General features: G+C 44.0%; 1 protein-coding gene across 1 annotated transcript in view; it reads left to right on the plus strand.

The window, feature by feature from the left end:
* Positions 1-16,096, plus strand: part of LOC137363988 ((E3-independent) E2 ubiquitin-conjugating enzyme UBE2O-like) — a 336,360-nt gene extending 320,264 nt beyond the window's left edge. Inside the window, 2 exon segments of the mRNA XM_068027481.1 lie at positions 2,341-2,398; positions 14,503-16,096. Coding sequence (XP_067883582.1) covers positions 2,341-2,398; positions 14,503-15,248 — 804 coding nt within the window. The 3' untranslated portion in view covers positions 15,249-16,096.
* Positions 16,097-19,814: the final 3,718 nt, after the last annotated feature.

A 19,814-nucleotide genomic window follows, 5' to 3' on the forward strand; every position in this document is an offset into this window, starting at 1 on the left:
TAATGCACTTCAAAACTTCCAACACCTCTTCCTTTGTAATGTTGATATGCTCCAGGGTATCACTGTTCCCTCCCTTGAATTCTATGTTCTATGTTCTATGTTCTAACTCACTAGCTTCCGTGATCTTCTCCACGGTAAATACAGAGGAGAAGTATTCATTTAAGACCTCGCCCATTTCCCTTGGCTCCACACATAGATTACCACACTGATCCTTAAAGGGACCTACTCTCCCCCTAGCTACCCTTTTAATATACTTATAGAATCTTTTTAGGATTCTCCTTTATCCTATCTGCCAGGGAAATCCCATGGCCCCTTTTCGCCTTCCTAATTTCCTTCTTAAGTGTTGTACCTCTGTTTAAAAAGGGAGAGAGGGATAGACTGAATAATTACAGGCCAGTCAGTCTAACCTCTAGTGGGTAAATTATTGGAATCTATTCTGAGATAGGATAAACTGTCACTTAGAAAGGCACAGGTTAATCAAGGATAGTTCGCATGGATTTGTTAAAGGAAGATCTTGTTTGACCAACTTGACTAAATTATTTGAAGAACTAACAAGGAAGATAGATGAGGGTAGTGCAGTTGATGTGGTCTACATGGATTTTATCAAGGCTTTTGACAAGGTCCCACATGGCAGACTTCTTTTAAAAAATAAATAAATAAAATCCCATGGGATCCAGGGAAATGCAGCAAGGTGAAGACAAAATTGGCTCAGTGGCAGGAAACAAAAGGTAATTGACGGTTTTTTTTATAACTGGAGTGCTGTTTCCAGTGGCGTTCCACAGGGCTCAGTACTGGGTCCCCTGCTTTTTGTGGTATTAACAAATTGGATGTAAATGTGGGGGGCATGATCAAAAAGTTTGCAGATGACACAAAGATTGGCTGTGTGGTAGATAGCGAGGAGGATAGCTGTAGGTTGCAGGAAGATATTGATGGTCTGGTCAGATGGGCAGAAAAGTGGCAAATGGAATTCAACTTGGAGAAGTGTGAGGTGATGCATTTGGGGAGGTCAAACAAGGCAAAGGAATACACGATTAATGGGAAAATACTGAAGTGCCGAGGAAGTGAGGGACCTTGGAGTGAATGTCCACAGATCCCTGAAGGTAGCAGGACAAGTCAATAAGGTGGTTAAGAAGGCATATGGAATCCTTTTACTAGCCGAGGTATGGAATATAAAAGCAGGGAGGTCATGCTGAAACTCATTGATTAAGCCAGAACTTGAGTACTGTGTGCAGTTCTGGTCACCTCATTTCAGAAAGGATGTAATTGCACTGGAGAGGGTACAGAGGAGATTTACGATGATGTTGCCAGGACTGGAAAAATACAGCTATAAGGAAAGATTGGATAGGCTGGGGTTGTTCTCCTTAGAACAGAGAAGGCTGAGGGAAGATCTGATTGAAATGTACAAAATTGTGAGGGGCCCGGGTAGAGTGGAGGTGAAGGGTCTATTCACCTTAGCAGAAAGGTCAGTGACTAGGGGGCATAGATTTAAAGTGATTGGTAGAAAAGTTAGAGGGGAAATGAGGAAACGATTTTTCTCCCAGAGGGTGGTGGGGGTCTGGAACTCACTGCCTGAAAGGGTAGTTGAGGCAGAAACCCTCAACTCATTCAAAAGGAGTCTGGATATGCACCTCAAGTGCTGTAATCTGCAGGGCTACAGAACAAATGCTGGCAGGTGGGATTAGAATGAGTGGATTGTTTTTTAGCTGGCACAGGCATGATGAGCCAATTGGCCTCTTTCTGTACTTTAAACTTTCTATGATTTCTTTGATTCCTGTGCTGTAACCATTCTATGAATTGCAAAGCGTTTTGAGATGTCCTGAGGTCATAAATGGCAGTATAGAAAGGCAAGTCCTTCTGTAAAATCATTGAATGATACAGGACAGAAGGAGGCCATTCTTTCCAATGTGTTTGCATGGTTCTTTGTTTCCTTTCTTTGGCCCACGTTTGCTTGATTGATCTCTTTGGTGCCCACACTCTCGGTCTCTCACTGGCACTCGCGTCCATGCTTGCTTGCTGACTCTCCCCAGGGACGGAATAATCTGCATTCAGGTAGGATTGATCAATCCAGCCAAATTAGATCACAAACAAATCTTTTGATAAACATGTGCTTGTTGCCAGCAATAGTGATGGTGTAATGGGAGCCTTTGTCCTCCTTGTGAACCTTAGTTACAGTCCTATCAAATAAAAGAATGGAATTCAAGTGAAGCCATAATTCCACATCCACATAGTATGTACTGTGTCTACTTGGATTTATGCTTCTATATCCTGCTTCATTCAAGAATCACATTTAATTTGCTCTCTTTCCCACCATTTAATAATTTAGCTTCTTTTTTGGTTTAGGGAACTGAGAGGTGGACAAGTAAATCCAGTCTTCTCCAAGTGCTGATATCAATTCAAGGTTAGTGCTGAGCAAAGTGTTGAACTACTTGTACTTGTGACGGTTGCTTACAGGAATCCAGCAAATCCTGTACTGCCACTTATCTGGATTTTGCTGAATACTAGAAAGGATTTCCTGATGACTTTCACTTCATGATTTTTACCCAAATTATGCAATGTTGCTTTGAATGTCATCTTCAAAGTTTTTCTGGTACTGTCTGGCATGTTGATCACATAAGCACCCTGTCCACCTGCTGAATTCTCTGACTCTAACTGAGGTTTCGCTCTACAAGCACTGGTTGCCCTTTGGTATCTCATCCATGAGAATGTGAGAACGTAAAAAAAAGTAGGAGCTGGAGTATGCCATATTCATTGCGATCATGGCTGAACTTCTACATCAACTCAACTTTTCCCCCCTGATCCTCATCTCTCTCAATTCCCTTAGTGTCCAAAAAATCTCGTCTCAGTCTTAGTTATATAGCACAGAAACAGCCCTTCGGCCCATCGTCTCTGTGCTGGCCATCAAGCACCTAACTATTCTAATCCCATTTTCCAGCACTTGGCCCATAGCCTTGTATGCTATGGCATTTCAAGTGCTCATCTAAATACTTCTTAAATGTTGTGAGGGTTCATGCCTCTACCACCACTTCAGGCAGTGTGTTCCAGATTCCAACCACCCTCTGAGTGAAAAAATTTTCCTCAAATCCCCTCTAAACCTCCTGCCCCTTACCTTAAATCTATGGCCCCTGTTATTGACCCCTCCGCTAAGGGAAAAAGTCTCTTCCTATATAACCTATCAATGCCCTCATAATTTTGTAAACTCAATCATGACCCCCCTCATCCTTCTCTGTTCTAAGGAAAACAACCCTAGCCTTTTTAGTCTCTCTTCATAGCTAACATGCTCCAGCCCAGGCGACATCCTGGTGAATCTCCTCTGCACCATCTCCAGTGCAATCACATCCTTCCTGTAGTGTGGGGCCCAGAACTGTACACAGTACTCCATGCATGATTTCACCAAAGCTCTATATAATTACAGCATGACTTACTCTTGTACTCCAATCCCCTTGCATAACCATTTGCCTTCTTAGTAGCTATATCTGCATGTTAACTTTCTGTGATTGGTGTACAAGGACACCCCAAATCCTTCTGCATAGTAACACTTGCTCGTCACTTATCTTTCAAAAAATATTCTGCTTTTCCATTCTTCCTACCAAAGTGGATAATTTCTCACTTCCCCACATTATACGGAGTAGAATTTCAAAATTTTCCAATGAAACCAAACTTGGAGGAGTGACAAACAGTGAGGATGATACGAGCTGCCTGTTAGAGGACATAGACTAACAGAATGGGCAGACAAGTGGCAGATGGAATTTGATACAGATAAGTGTGAGATGCATTTTGGCAGAAGGGATAGGGTGAGGCAATTTAGACTTAATGGCTTATTCTAAAGAACATGCAGGAACAGAGGGACCTGGGGGTTCATGTGCATCGATTTTTCAAGGTGGCAGGACATATTGAGAGTGTGGTTAGCAAAACTTATGGGATCTTGGGCTTCATAAATAGAGGCATAGAGTACAAAAGAAAGGAAGTTATGCTGAACCTTTAGAAAGCTCTGATTAGGCCCCAACTAGAGTATTGCGTACAGTTCTGGTCACCATACTTTGGGAAGGATACGAGGGTCTTTGAGAGGGTGCAGAGGAGATTTACCAGAATGGTTCCAGGGATGGGGGATTTTAGTTACAAGGTTAGGTTGGAAAAGCTGGGGTTGTTCTACTTGGAGCAAAGGAGATTGAGGGGAGATCTGATAGAAGTGCCCAAGATTAAGATAGTCTTAGACAAGTTAGACTAGGAAAAACCGTTCCCATTAACTGATGGTATAAGGACTAGGGGACACAGGTAGAAGGTTTTGGGCAAGGGATGCAGGGGGAATGTGAGGAAGAACTTTTTTTAATGCAGCGAGTGGTAATGATCTGGAACTTGCTGCCCACGTGGGTTCTGGAAGCGGAGATGTTGAATGATTTCAAAAGTAAATTGGATGGGCACTTGAAGGAAATAAAGTTGCAGGGCTGCGGGGAATTGAGTAGGGGAATGGGACTGACTGATTTGCTCCATGGGGAGCCAACATGAACCAGATGGGCCAAATGGCATCCCCCTGTGCCATAAATGACTCTGACTACTCCATCGCTGCCTTTTTCTTTCGTCGCTTAACTGATCTGTATCCCTTTGCAGTCTCTTTGCGTCATCCTTACAGCTTACCTTCCCATCTGGCTTTGCATTGTCAGCAAACACGTAGTTGCCTCATCCAAGTCACTGATATATATTGTAAATAGCTGAGGCCCAAGCACTGACCCTTACCGCACTCCAGTAGTTACACCCTTCTTCTTTTGGGCCTCCTTATCTCGAGAGACAATGGATATGCGCCTGGAGGTGGTCAGTGGTTTGTGAAGCAGCGCCTGGAGTGGCTATAAAGGCCAATTCTGGAGTGACAGGCTCTTCCACAGGTGCTGCAGAGAAATTTGTTTGTCGGGGCTGTTGCACAGTTGGCTCTCCCCTTGCGCCTCTGTCTTTTTTCCTGCCAACTACTAAGTCTCTTCGACTCGCCACAATTTAGCCCCGTCTTTATGGCTGCCCGCCAGCTCTGGCGAATGCTGGCAACTGACTCCCACGACTTGTGATCAATGTCACACGATTTCATGTCGCGTTTGCAGACGTCTTTATAGCGGAGACATGGACGGCCGGTGGGTCTGATACCAGTGGCGAGCTCGCTGTACAATGTGTCTTTGGGGATCCTGCCATCTTCCATGCGGCTCACATGGCCAAGCCCTACCATCCTAAATATGACCCATTTATTCCTGCTCTCTGTTTCTGTCCATTAACCAATGTTCAATTCATGCCAATATTGTGCATCAACCTCTTGTGTGATACCATATTGAATACCCTCTGAAAATCCAAATATACTACATCCGCCGGTTTCCTCCTTATCCACCCTGCTAGTGACACCTTCACAAAAAACCTAATAGATTTGTCAAACACGATTTCCCTTTTATGAAAGTGTTAACCCTGCCTAATCAATTTTGACTTTCCAAGTGCCCTATTGCAATGTCCTTAATGGATTCTAGCATTTCCCTATTAACTGGCTAACAAATAGTTCCCTGTTTTTAATCTCCTTCCTTTCTTGAATAGTGGAGTCACATTTGCTACCTTCCAATCCATGGGGACAGTTCTAGAATCTAGGGAATTCTGGGAGATTAAAACAATGCATCTGTAATTTCTGAAACCACCATTTTTATTACAGAAAACTCTTAAGGTGTAGACCATTGTGTCCAGGGAATTTGTCAGCTTTTAGTTGCAGTAATTTCTCCCAAGTTTTTTCTTTACTAACTACTTTAAGTTCCTTGCTATCAATAGGCCCTTTGTTATCCATTATAGAACATAGAACATAGAACATACAGCACAGAACAGGCCCTTCGGCCCACAATGTTGTGCCGATCCTTTGTCCTCTGTCAAGGACAATTTAATCTATACCCCATCATTCTCCTTTATCCATATACCTATCCAAAAGCCTTTTGAAAGTCCCTAAAGTTTCTGACTCAACAACTTCCCCGGGCAAGGCATTCCATGCCTCGACCACTCTCTGGGTAAAGAACCTTCCCCTGACATCCCCCTTATATCTCCCACCCTTCACCTTAAATTTATGACCCCTTGTAACGCTTTGCTCCACCCGGGGAAAAAGTTTCTGACTGTCTACCCTATCTATTCCCCTGATCATCTTATAAACCTCTATCATGTCACCCCTCATCCTTCTCCTTTCTAATGAGAAGAGGCCTAGAATGTTCAGCCTTTCCTCGTAAGACTTATTCTCCATTCCAGGCAACATCCTGGTAAATCTCCTCTGCACCCTCTCCAAGGCATCCACATCCTTCCTAAAATGAGGCGACCAGAACTGCACACAGTACTCCAAATGAGGCCTTACCAAGGTCCTGTACAGCTGCATCATCACCTCACGGCTCTTAAATTCAATCCCTCTGCTAATGAACGCTAACACCCCATATGCCTTCTTCACAGCCCTATCCACTTGAGTTGCAACTTTCAATGATCTATGCACATAGACCCCAAGGTCTCTCTGCTCCTCCACATGCCCAAGAACCCTACCGTTAACCCAGTATTTTGCATTCATGTTTGTCCTTCCAAAATGGACGACCTCACACTTTTCAGGGTTAAACTCCATCTGCCACTTTTCAGCCCAGCACTGCAACCTATCCAAGTCCCTTTGCAGACGACAATAGCCCTCCTCGGTATCCACAACTCCACCAACCTTTGTATCATCTGCAAATTTACTGACCCACCCTTCGACTTCCTCATCCAAGTCGTTAATAAAAATCACAAACAGGAGAGGACCCAGAACTGATCCCTGCGGCACGCCACTGGTAACTGGGCTCCAGGCTGAGTATTTACCATCTAAGACCACTCTCTGCCTTCTATCAGTTAGCCAATTCTTAATCCAACTGGCCACATTCCCCACTATCCCATGCCTCCTGACTTTCTCCATAAGTCTACCATGGGGGACCTTATCAAATGCCTTACTAAAATCCATGTACACCACATCCACTGGTTTACCCTCATCCACTTGCTTGGTCACCTGCTCAAAGAATTCAATCAGGCTTGTGAGGCAAGACCTACCCCTCACAAAACCGTGCTGACTGTCCCGAATCAAGCAGTGTCTTTCCAGATGCTCAGAAATCCTATCCCTCAGCACCTTTTCCATCAACTTGCCTACCACCGAAGTAAGACTAACTGGCCTGTAATTCCCAGGGTTGTTCCTATTCCCTTTCTTGAACAGGGGCACAACATTTGCCACCCTCCAATCACCTGGTACCACCCCCGTCAGCAGAGAAGATGAAAAGATCATTGCCAGCGGCTCTGCAATTTCATCCCTTGCTTCCCATAACATCCTTGGATATACCCCGTCAGGCCCGGGAGACTTGTCTATCTTCAAGTTATTCAAAAACCCCAACACATCTTCCCTCCTAACGAGCACTTCCTCGAGCTTACCAGTCTGCTTCCCACCGTCCTCTTCAGTAATACACCCCTTCTCATTCGTAAATACCGAAGAGAAGTACTCATTCAAAACCTCACTTATCTCTTCCGGCTCAACACACAGTCTCCCGCTATTGTCCCTGACCGGACCTATGGTCCCCTTAGTCATCCTCATATTTCTGACATACGCGTAAAAGGCCTTGGGGTTTTCTTTTATCCTACCCGCCAAGCATTTTTCATGCCCTCTCTTAGCTCTCCTAATCCCTTTCTTCAGATCCTTCCTGGCCATCTTGTATCCCTCCAGAGCTATGCCTGTGCCCTTTTTCCTCAACTTTATATACGCATCCTTCTTCTTCCTAACAAGACTCTCAACCTCTCTTGTCAACCACGGTTCCCTCACATGACCATCCCTTCCCTGTCTGACAGGGACATGCTTATCAATGGCCCCTATTATCTGCTCCTTGAAAAAGTTCCACATTTCGACCGTGCCCTTCCCTGCCAGCATATGCTCCCAACTTATGCTCCTCAGTTCCTGCCTGACAGCATCATATCTACCCTTCCCCCAATTGTAAACCTTGCCCTGTTGCACATACCTATCCCTCTCCATTACCACAGTGAATGCTACAGAATTGTGATCACTATCTCCAAAGTGCTCGCCCACCAACAGCTCTATCACTTGCCCTGGTTCATTACCTAGTACCAAATCCAATATTGCCTCCCCTCTGGTCGGGCAGTCTACATACTGAGTCAGAAAAGCTTCCTGGACATACTGCACAAACACTACCCCATCCAAACTATTCGATCTAAAGAGTTGCCAATCAATATTTGGGAAGTTGAAATCCCCCATAATTACTACCCTGTGACTTCTGCTCCTTTCCAAAATCTGTTTCCCAATCTGCTCTTCCACCTCCCTGCTGCTATTGGGGGGCCTATAGAAAACTCCCATCAAGGTGACTGCTCCTTTCCTGTTCCTGACCTCAACCCACAGTGCCTCAGTCGGCAGATCCTCCTCGAAAATTCTTTCAGCAGTTGTTACACTATTTCTAACTAACAATGCCACCCCCCCACCTCTTTTACCACCATTCCTAATCTTATGAAAACATCTATAACCAGGTACCTCCAAAAACCATTCCTCCCCCTCACCTATCCACGTTTCAGTGATGGCCACAACATCGTAGTCCCAAGTGCCCATCCACGCCTTCAATTCACTCACCTTATTCCTGATGCTTCTTGCGTTGAAGTATACGCACTTTAACCCTTCTCCGTGCCCATCTGTCCTCTGTGACAGTGCTACCTTCCCCAATACCTCACTACACTCTTTGTCTTTCTGAGTGGACCCACTGGTCCCTGGATTACAAGTCCGGTTCCCATCCCCCTCCCAAACTAGTTTAAACCCTCCCGAACAGTACTAGCAAACCTCCCTCCCAGGATATTGGTGCCCCTCTGGTTCAGATGGAGCCCGTCCTGTTTGAACAGGTCCCATCTTCCCCAGAATGCAGTCCAATTATCCAAGAACTGGAAGCCCTCCCTCCTACACCATTCCTGCAGCCACGTGTTCAGCTGTGCTCTCTCCCTATTCCTAGCCTCACTATCACGTGGCGCCGGCAACAAACCAGAGATAACAACTCTGTCCGTCCGAGCTTTCAGCTTCCAGCCTAACTCCCTAAACTCACTTCTAACATCTGTGCCACCCTTCCTTCCTACGTCGTTGGTGCCAATGTGCACCACGACCTCTGGCTGCTCCCCCTCCCCTTTAAGGATCCTGAAGACGCGATCACAAACATCACGGACCCTGGCACCAGGGAGGCAACAAACCATCCGTGCGTCTCGCCTGCGCCCACAGAACCGCCTGTCCGTACTCCTCACCATCGAGTCCCCGATGACTAGTGCTCTCCCATTCTCCCTCCTTCCCTTCTGAGCCACAGTGCAGGACCCCGTGCCAGAGGCCCGGTCACTGCAGCCTGCCCCCGATAGGCCGTCCCCCCCAACAGTATCTAAAACTGTATACTTGTTGTTGAGGGGAACGACCACAGGAGATCCCTGCACTGACCTCTTCCCACCTCTAACTGTTACCCAGCTGCCTTTGATTTGTGGAGTAACGACCTCCGTGTAGCTTCTATCTATCAACCCCTCAGCTTCCCGAATGATCCTCAGTTCATCCAGCTCCAGCTCCAATTCCCTAACACGGTCTGATAGGAGCTGGAGACGGATGCACTTCCAGCAGGTGAAGTCGGCAGGGCCACCGGAGGTTTCCCTCACCTCGAACATTCTGCAGGAGGAGCAAGACACTACACTGGCTGCCATTTCTTTTATTCAATTACCCCTTAGTTAAGTACAACTATAGATATTAACAAAAACAGTAAATAGCTTACCTGTTCAGTCCTTTTTGGCTAGAGGAGGAGGGTAAAAAGGGTCTTATTATTAGGTTAGAGGAGGAGGATGGGCGGGAGACACTACATGTGTAGTGGCTCGGGTTTACTCAGCTCCGCACCTTTAAGGAAAATACCTACCCAGGAGTCCTCGCTGCCGACCAGCTTCCGGTTCCTCCGGCGCCAAAAGAAACTCAAAGACAAGGAAAACAGTAAGTAAAACAGTAAGTACTTACTTCTAAAACACAGCTCCTGATGCCTTCACTCACCCACCGAAGAGTCGCTACCTTCTCCTGCTGCTCCGCCGGGAAATGAGGCCGAGTCCACGGAGCTCCGCACCTTTAAGGAAAATACCTACCCAGGAGTCCTCGCTGCCGACCAGCTTCCGGTTCCTCCGGCGCCAAAAGAAACTCAAAGACAAGGAAAACAGTAAGTAAAACAGTAAGTACTTACTTCTAAAACACAGCTCCTGATGCCTTCACTCACCCACCGAAGAGTCGCTACCTTCTCCTGCTGCTCCGCCGGGAAATGAGGCCGAGTCCACGGAGCTCCGCACCTTTAAGGAAAATACCTACCCAGGAGTCCTCGCTGCCGACCAGCTTCCGGTTCCTCCGGCGCCAAAAGAAACTCAAAGACAAGGAAAACAGTAAGTAAAACAGTAAGTACTTACTTCTAAAACACAGCTCCTGATGCCTTCACTCACCCACCGAAGAGTCGCTACCTTCTCCTGCTGCTCCGCCGGGAAATGAGGCCGAGTCCACGGAGCTCCGCACCTTTAAGGAAAATACCTACCCAGGAGTCCTCGCTGCCGACCAGCTTCCGGTTCCTCCGGCGCCAAAAGAAACTCAAAGACAAGGAAAACAGTAAGTAAAACAGTAAGTACTTACTTCTAAAACACAGCTCCTGATGCCTTCACTCACCCACCGAAGAGTCGCTACCTTCTCCTGCTGCTCCGCCGGCTGTTCTTTGTATCTTTACTCTGAAGACAGGCACAACAAATTTGTTTTGTCTCTTTGCAATTTCCTTATTCCCCATTTATAATTTCTCCTGACTCTGCCTTTAACGGACTCCTGTTTTATTTTCCGCTAATCTCTTCCCTTTTGCATACTTTTTAAAAACTCTTAGAATCTGTTTTAATATTTCTTGCTAGTTTGCCCTCATTCTATTAGCTGTCTGTCAATTTCTTGGACATTCTTTGCTGTTTTTTCTTTTAAATCCTCCATCTTTTGGTCAACAGTGTCAGTCTTTGCTTAAACGAATGCTATCCTTAACTTCTCTGGTTAACTATGGCAGTAGTACTTTTCCAGTGGAATTTTGATTCCTCTAAGGAATGTATGTTTACATCCTCATTGTCTTACTGTCTTCCTTCCCCACCACCCCGCTGTCTCCCAATTTTGTTTGGAATTGATTTGATTGTAATTTTCTTTATTTACAAAAGCCAAAATTTGACAGTTTTAAAGCTATAATCAACTGGAAGCTCCTCTGCTCATCAAAATTAATTCGTCAGCTCATCCCTTGAGGGGGTAAAGGGATGGATCTCGAAGGATTCAATAGCATTGAGCGTTTTGCTTTGTTTCTGTTGAGGCAGGCTTCTGACATGCCAATAATTATCCATGTTTCTCTCATTTGGAATCTGAGAGGTTTCCATAGGAAGGGTCATGCCCAGAGCCTGTTATTTCTCGACTGCTTGTAGAGAGCTTGTAGTTTGGTTTTTATTTTTATTTTATTTATTTTATTTTAGAGATACAGCACTGAAACAGGCCTTCGGCCCACCGAGTCTGTGCCGACCATCAACCACCCTTTTATACTAATCCTACATTAATCCCATATTCCTACCACATCCCCACCTTCCCTCAATTCCCCTACCACCTACCTACACTAGGGGAAATTTACAATGGCCAATTTACCTACCAACCTGCAAGTCTTTGTCTGTGGGAGGAAACCGGAGCACCCGGCGGAAACTAACGCGGTCACGGGGAGAACTTGCAAGCTCCGCACAGACAGTACCCAGAATCGAACCCGGGTCACTGGAGCTGTGAGGTTGCGGTGCTAACCACTGTTTTATGGCGAGGCATATCATTAAACACTGTGCAAACTTCTCACTCGTTAACTTCACAATTTTTAAATTGTTCTTTTAAACTCCTTATGGAATTGAGTTGCATAGATGGTGGCATATCAGTAATGTAATTGAGCTAGTCATCGAGGCCCAAGCTAATACCCTGGGGCCTGGGTTCAAAACCCACCACAGCAGCTGGTGGAATTTAAACTCAATTAATTAAAAATCTGGAACTGAAAGCTATTCTCAGTAATGGTGCCGAGAAACTATCATCGATTATAGTGGAAAAAAAAATTTGGTTCACTAATGTCCTTTAGGGAAGGAAATCTGCTGTCCTTACCTGGTCTGGTCTACATGTGATTCCAGAGCCACAACAATGTGGTTGCCTCTTAACTGCCCTCTGAAGTAGCCTAGCAAGACACTCAGTTGTCAAGGGCAGTTAGGGATGGACAACAAATGCTGGCCTTACCAGCGATGCCCATGTCCCATAAAAGAATAGAAAAAGGAATAAAATCAAAATCTGCTATTGACAGTGGTTTCCTCAATGACATTGGTATCTGCGCTGCAAATTGAATGAACCTTACAGATCTGGATAGTTCGAAGTGTAGTCTTTTTGGTCTACATTTAATTAGCTGATTAATATGCTGCCTGCTCCATATATGAAGAAAGGTTTAAAAAAAAATTGGACTTTTTTTTTATTATAACGGGTTACAGGATGATTTGATAAATGTGTTTAAAATGAAGGGCTATGACATGGTATAGTAAGCGTAGCCTAAGGTAGAAGCACTGATTCCAGTAGCTAAGGGGACAGATATAGTTAAATATAAGATTTAGGAGAGAGATCAGGTGGGTTACAAGGCTGTTGAATGCAGTACTGGAGTTGATAATTGAAGGCGCGACCTTAACATTTAAGAATAGATCAGATGGTTGAAGAGAAGTTGGAATAAAGGGATCTGGAAACAGGGCAAGCATGTGGGATTGGGATACTGCTTATCGGAGAGGATAAACTCCAACCCAGACTGGGTGGAGCTAATGGCGCCTTTCTCTCTTGTAAGTTCTGTGTTTGGTGTCCAACATCTGTTGTGGGGAAGTTATTGGAATCTATAATTTAAGGATGGAGTCATTGAACACTTAGAAAAATTTCAGCTGAGTAGAGAGAGCTAACTTGGACATGTTTTTGAGGAAGTCGCTATAGTGGACAGGGGAATGTCTGTGATGTAGTTCATTTAGTCTTTTTGAAGGCTTTCAGTAACGTTCCACAGAAGAGACTGTTAGCTTAAAAATTAAAGCTCATGAAATTGAAGGCAAATTATGGATCTGGTTAGGAGCTTGGGGAGGCTGAATAGGAATAATGGGTAGGTTGTTGAATTGGAAGGAAGTGACTAGTGGTGTCCTGCAATGATCTGTGCTGGGACATAAACAATTCACTATATTTATTTATTAATGACCTGGATTGCACAATTGAGAGCCATATGTCCATTTTTGCTGGTGGCGCAAAGATTGGTGGTATAGTAAGCGTAGCCTAAGATGTGTTTAGAGTACATGTGCGTAAATGGCCAGAGCATCGTAGATGAGATTGGTGAGCTGCAGGCCTAAGTAGCCACATGGGATTGCGAAAGCACTGTCAACGACACTTACTCAGCAATAACATGCTCACTGATGCTCAGTTTGGGTTCCGCATGGGCCACTTAGCTCCAGCCCTCATTACAGCCTTGGTCCAAACATGGACAAAAGAGCTGAATTCCAGAGGTGAGGTGAGGGTGACTGCCCGTGACATCAAGTCAGCATTTGACTGAGTATGGCATCAAAGAGCCAGAGCAAAATTGATGTCAATGAAAATCTGGGGAAAACTTCCCACTAGTTACAGTCATACCTAGCATAAAGGAAGATGGTTGAAGTTGTTGGAGACCAATTATCTCAGCACCAGGACATCACAGCAGGAGTTCCTCAGGCTAGTGTCCTAGGCCCAACCCACATACAAGAAAGCTTGGGCTGATAAGTGCCAAGTAACATTTGTGCCACACCTTCCAAACCTGCGACCTGTACCACCTAGAAGAACGAGGGCAGCAGGTGCATGGGAGCATGTTCTCACACCATCCTTTCTTGGAAATATATGCTGTCGCTGGGTAAAAGTCCTAGAACTCCCTCCCTAACATCTCTATGGGAGTACCCATACCGGATGGACTGTAGCGGTTCAAGAAGGCATTCACCACCAACCTCAAGGCAATTAGGGATGTTCCTATGATTGCAGTTATGGTGATGAAAATAAGGGTTGGTTTCTTCCTGTTTTTAAAGAAACCTATACGTTAAAGTTCAGGGAGGTATTGAATGTGTTAGTAAAGGAAGCTGATTATTGATGATTCTTAGCCTATTGTGAACTAAGTTTTGGAGCAGAAATTAAGATGAACCAATTATATAACCGAGGTGAAAGCTGTGAGTTTCTGCCGTGTATTTGAGAAACACATTGTCAACAGTAGTATAGATCAGCAGTTTATATTCTCTGCTGTTAATTCTGTTCAATGTTTGTAAACTTGATATTGGAATCTACAATACTTGATCCAGCAACACATTATGAATGTATGTATGTAGGCTGTCATTTCTCATTTAGGTTTTTTGTTTTGCTATCTCAATTTAATTCTAAGTACTCCATGATTGCTTTTCCAGGGCTGATCCTTGTGAATGAACCCTATTACAATGAGGCTGGGTTTGACAGTGACCGTGGCCTTCAGGAGGGCTATGAGAACAGTCGCTGTTACAATGAGATGGCTCTTATAAAACTGGTGCAATCCATGATGCAGCTCATTCAGAAACCTGTGGAAATATTTGAGCAGGAAATAAAAGAGCACTTCTACACCAATGGGTGGCGACTTGTGTACAGAATGGAGTCTTGGCTGGAAATCAATGAAATGGTCCAAAGAAGCATCGAACTTGGCAATAGTGCTGAGGATGAGTCCGCTCATATCTGCTCTTCTGATATAGCAGACAGTCGAGTGGAGCAAATCTCGCCATCTGCAGCACAGGTGGTTGTTGAATCTGTTCAGGCCACTAAAGAGCTTGGAGTGGAAAATTCTGAAGATTATGTGAGCAATGTGCAGCAGAGATTGCTAGCAGAAGCTGGTTCAGATGAAAATATATGTCTAGAGACTGATCCTACTGAGCAACTACAGGCCACAGCTGAAACCTGCTCCCTAACTTTGGAGCAGAAGGGCTCATCACAAGCTATTGTCAAACCAAAAAGAAGGCGAAAGAGTTATAGGAGCTTCCTCCCTGAGAAGCGTGGTTACCCTGACATAGGTTTTCCACTGTTTCCTCTCTCCAAAGGGTTTGTAAAAAGCATCTGTGGCTGCCTGCAGCAGTACAAGGCAACCTTAATCAAGTCTGGAATTCCAGAGCGAAGAGAAGAGAGATGAGCACTGCATCTGTGCCACAGGTTTACAAAGTTTTCTAGACTTTTGATAATTGTGTAATATTAAAACAAAACAATGGTGAGCAAATCAAGGCTGCTCACTTTTTGTATATGGAGTGGAGTAAGATGAATGATCATCATGTGGAGGGAAAGAAGCCCCAGCCTGAGCATTTTAAAGCATGATACATATGGTAAACTGCATCCCTGGCCTTAGTGTCTGCAAAATGAGACCCATAAGAGATGTAAAAATACATTGATGTTTCTCCCAATAACATTAAACCTGAGTTTGTAGCTTGAGATGTATACAGTATTTAATCCAGATTTAAATGTCTACAAGTGTGAGCTTGAATTAAGTTCAGAATGCTCAGTTGCTTCCTATTCATGTAGAAATTGTTCCTGTGAGTGCTTTTTTTAAATTTATTTTCAGTTGCCTTATACTAGTGTAATATAAGACTTTACAATTAAATTGGCCTTAAAGATGTGACTGGATAAGGGTTTCCACATCTTGACTTCATTTTTTTTTTTACTATGCTTATAGATTACAACCACTAACACTGCCCAGTAATATCATCAAAATAAATAAGAATGGCTCTATTGCATGATGTAACAAACTCACATTTTGGTGATAAAAGTTGTAAAATCTTACAAACATTGCTGCCTTTTGGGGTCTCGCCTTGTTATACTTGTGCTGGCAATGTGTGGTAGTTGGGTGGGTGCAAAGCTATTGGGTTGTAAAGCAATTTTACTGCTCTTGTCTTTTACATGTGGTTATGTGGCGTTGTAAAGCAGGAGATTCTCAGCAGGTTACCCATGAATCTATCATGTTAATAAAAATATACAGGTTTGAATTAATTTCCCAATGGAGTTGAATCAAAATCTCCTATTGACAGGCTTGCAGTAGTTCCCTGGTGTGTGAATGCATTAATGGAGCATTTGTCCAAGGCAATTTCTATTCAAACAAAATATTGCCTTTGCTTGATTCCATTGCTATTTTAATATGTACCCATCCCCTAAACATTGCCTTTTCTTCTCATCCTTTGACTCCCCAATGTTTCATTCTTGGTCCTTTTCTCTCATTTACCTGCTGCCCTTAAGCCCCTTTCCATAGCCAGGTTCTGTATTGTTCTGATGACAAGCTTTATCCATCTTTAAGTGCTCTTGTTTCCATGATGATCTCTCTGGTCAGGGTGCTTATCTGACATTGCCATAATGAGCTAAATGTTACTTCAATTGAACATTGGGAAAACCACAGCCATACACCATTTGGCTCTTGCTCAAAATTTCGTCCTCCCTAGTTGTTCACTTAGCCTGAGCCAGATGATTGGTCTCTCAGACTCTGAATTGAGCTTCCCATGTCTAATCCATCGCACAAACTGCTTATTTACGCCTCCTGTCTTTGGAAACATTGATTATTCTCATTGTATCAAGACTAGTCCTCTCCAGTACTTTCCGGAGCTGCATCATTCACAAATTCCAACCTCAATTCTGCTCATTGTCCTGTCCCATTTGCCTATCATTCTTCCACAACCTTCGGCCCTACATCCCAGTCTGTGATCTGTGGTCTCCTCTGCACTTCCTCTCTTTCTGTGGCCGATCTACTCTCGAAAACCCTCTTTCCCTTTTTCCTGCATTTAAGGAAGGCAAAGCAAGTTGGGTTTATAACTAGGAATAGAATATAAAAGTATGCTAGAACTTAAGTCACTAGTTCATCCTCGGCTGGAGTATTGAGGACAATTCTGGGCACCACGCTTCAGGAAAGATGTAATGGCTTTAGAAAGGGTACAGAGGAGGTGAAGAGGTGACCTCATGGAGATTTTCAAGATAATAGGTTTTGATAGAGTAGATGGAGAAAACTTTTTTCCCCTCTGGCAAGTCAATCAATAACCAGAGGTCATGGATTCAAGATGTTTGGGATTTTTTCATCAAGTTGTCAGCATCTGGAACACTTAACGTGAAAAGATGGTGGAAGCAGATTCCATAAATAATTTTAAAGGGGAGTTAGAGAGGTACTTGAAAGTGAGGAACTTGGTGTTCCAGACAAAAAGCAGGACTGAAGGACTAACCATGACTGCGCTTTCAAGAGCCAGCACAGGCACGACAAGCTGAATAGCCTCCTACTGTGCTGCAAGGTTCTATGATTCCATGATTTAAAAGCCTTCTCAACTCCCAATGGACACCAACTGCACTTTTGGGGGGGGGTGGAATTCCGATCCGTAGCGCTGCTGGAGAAGGTGCTAAGGAGGTCAGTCACACTAGTGGGGGTTCATGCTGCGTCACTAGTTGCTTCTGGTACAACATGCACAGCACACCATCTTGGGCACTTGTGCGAGCATTCCTGCTGCCCTGGAAGCTTATGAACTTGTCCTAACGTGACATCACACAGCCTTACCAACTGGTACGATACCCAAATGATAAATTTAGAACCTGCAGATCTATTCAATAAATTTGCATGTCACACGCAAAAGAACAAACCTCCTACTGTGAGAGGCCCAGCATTCAAGCTGCAGGTAAGGTAATTTTGAACAGTTAATGCAAAGTCTCTGAAAATACTCGAGTGTTTTTGGAGGTGTGAATTCCTAGATTTGGCAGGGGTGTTGTTGCATCCTCACAGAGGGCAGAGGGTTTGGTGATCTGTCGACACAGAATACAACAGTTGTAAAGGCTGCTGTTGTAGTGCCTCTGGGTCTGCAGCGCTGCAGAGAGGGCTTAACAGCAGTGACAGGAGACTGGCAGGCCATCCAATGCACCCAGCATCTCTGCCAGATAGCAGGATGAGAGTGTGCTGAGAGTTGAGGGGGACTGTGAATTGCGACCCCATGTACAAATAACTGCTCAAACCAATTTTTAGCCCTTGGTATTTACAATAATCACCCCTCCCCACTCTTTTGGTATCCAGGTTTGGACAGTACCTTGGAGTATTTCTATAATGTTAAAGGTGGTATATAAATGAATGTAATTCAAAAACCTATTTCTCTGCCTCAAATAGATATAAAATTAGCTTAATCTTCATCTATGTTGTCCAATAATTGTGTAATTAATGTTATGTACCATTTAGAAACTGGCAGCATCTCAATACTTATTCAGCAGTAGGTATGTTAACTACTATATGGGTATCTGATGAAGGGGAATGCATGAGAAGGCCATTGAATGCTCTAAGGCAATGCTTCCCACTGAGCACCTGAAATCCCAGTGTCACAAACTGCACCAACATTATTTCATACTGAGATCCATTTTGGAAAACAAATTTCTCTCTCCATCTAATGCCAAAGGTGATTGTGTGGAAAAAGATTGGTATTGATGTAAGATTACATGCTTCAGTCTTAACTAACTGCATTGCATAAGTGACACTCCACCCAAAGAGCAGCCATTATCTTCTGTACAACATTAGATAATTTGTTGCTCACCTTTTTTTAAAGAAAAAGCTGAATAACACGATTGAAGGAGTTTTAGTTAGCACTGTGATTTTTGGTGCCCATTTATCACTCATTATTTAGAGCATAACATAAAAAATAGGAACAGGAAAAGCCCTTACGGCTCCTCGGGCCTGCTCCTCCATTCAATACGATCATGGCTGGTCTTCTGCATTAACTCCTACTTTAACACCCTGTCCCCATATCCCTTGATTCCCTGAGACCCAAAAGCAACGTGAAAAAAAATTAGAAGCAAAATACTGCGGGTGCTGGAAGATGATCTGAAAAAGAGTTAACTCTGCTTCTCTCTCCACAGATGCTGCCAGACCTGCTGAGTATTTCCAGCATTTCTTGTTTTTATTTGAAAAAAAATTAGTGTGTTATGATCTGGAATCTGCTGTCTGAAAAGGCAGTGGAAGCAGATTCAATGGTAACTTTCAAAAAAGAATGGATCTCTACTTGAAAAGATTTGCAGGGCTATGGGGAAAGAGCGGAGGGATAGTGGGATTAATTGGATAGCTCTTCGAACCGGCACAAGCACAATGTGTTGAATTGCCTGCTTCTGATCATTCATACTATGCTAACAGATTAAAGTGTTTTTTAACAAGTTTTTGTATTATTTACACATTGCGTAGAGAAGGAAAAAAAACAGCCAAGTAGAAATGAAGCAGCAATACTGTAGTGTTAAGTGTTAATTGAGCTGTGGTGGTGCCAAGTGTGATTATTTTAAACAGTTTGTACCTATTCAGGCCATGATACAGAAAATAATGAAGGCTGCTTTTTTCTAAATATGAAGTGCTATTAGTGAGTAAAATCACTTCTTCCTCTATGTGAAACTGCAATACATATTATACCAAAAATAGCATCCACAAAGTAACTAACAAACAAGTCAGTGTGTAATGGGTAGCATGGCACGGGCAGAATGAACTGGTGTGGCAGGTAGTAGGCATGGGTAATGGTGGGGGCAGGGAATCAGCAGGTTGTGTAATGGGCAGGATAGTACAGGCAGGGTGTAACTGGTGGGGTGATAAAAGTGGTCTAGGTGTAATGGGCCAGGCACGTAGCAGCCAAGTATGTACAGGTAACATGGAATGGATGGGGTGGGTAACAGTGGTTGTGTAGCAGGCAGCATGTAAAAGACTGCGTGGGTATGTACAAGC

The sequence above is a fragment of the Heterodontus francisci genome, unplaced genomic scaffold (genome assembly GCF_036365525.1).
Source record: "Heterodontus francisci isolate sHetFra1 unplaced genomic scaffold, sHetFra1.hap1 HAP1_SCAFFOLD_598, whole genome shotgun sequence".
Taxonomy (NCBI): domain Eukaryota; kingdom Metazoa; phylum Chordata; class Chondrichthyes; order Heterodontiformes; family Heterodontidae; genus Heterodontus; species Heterodontus francisci.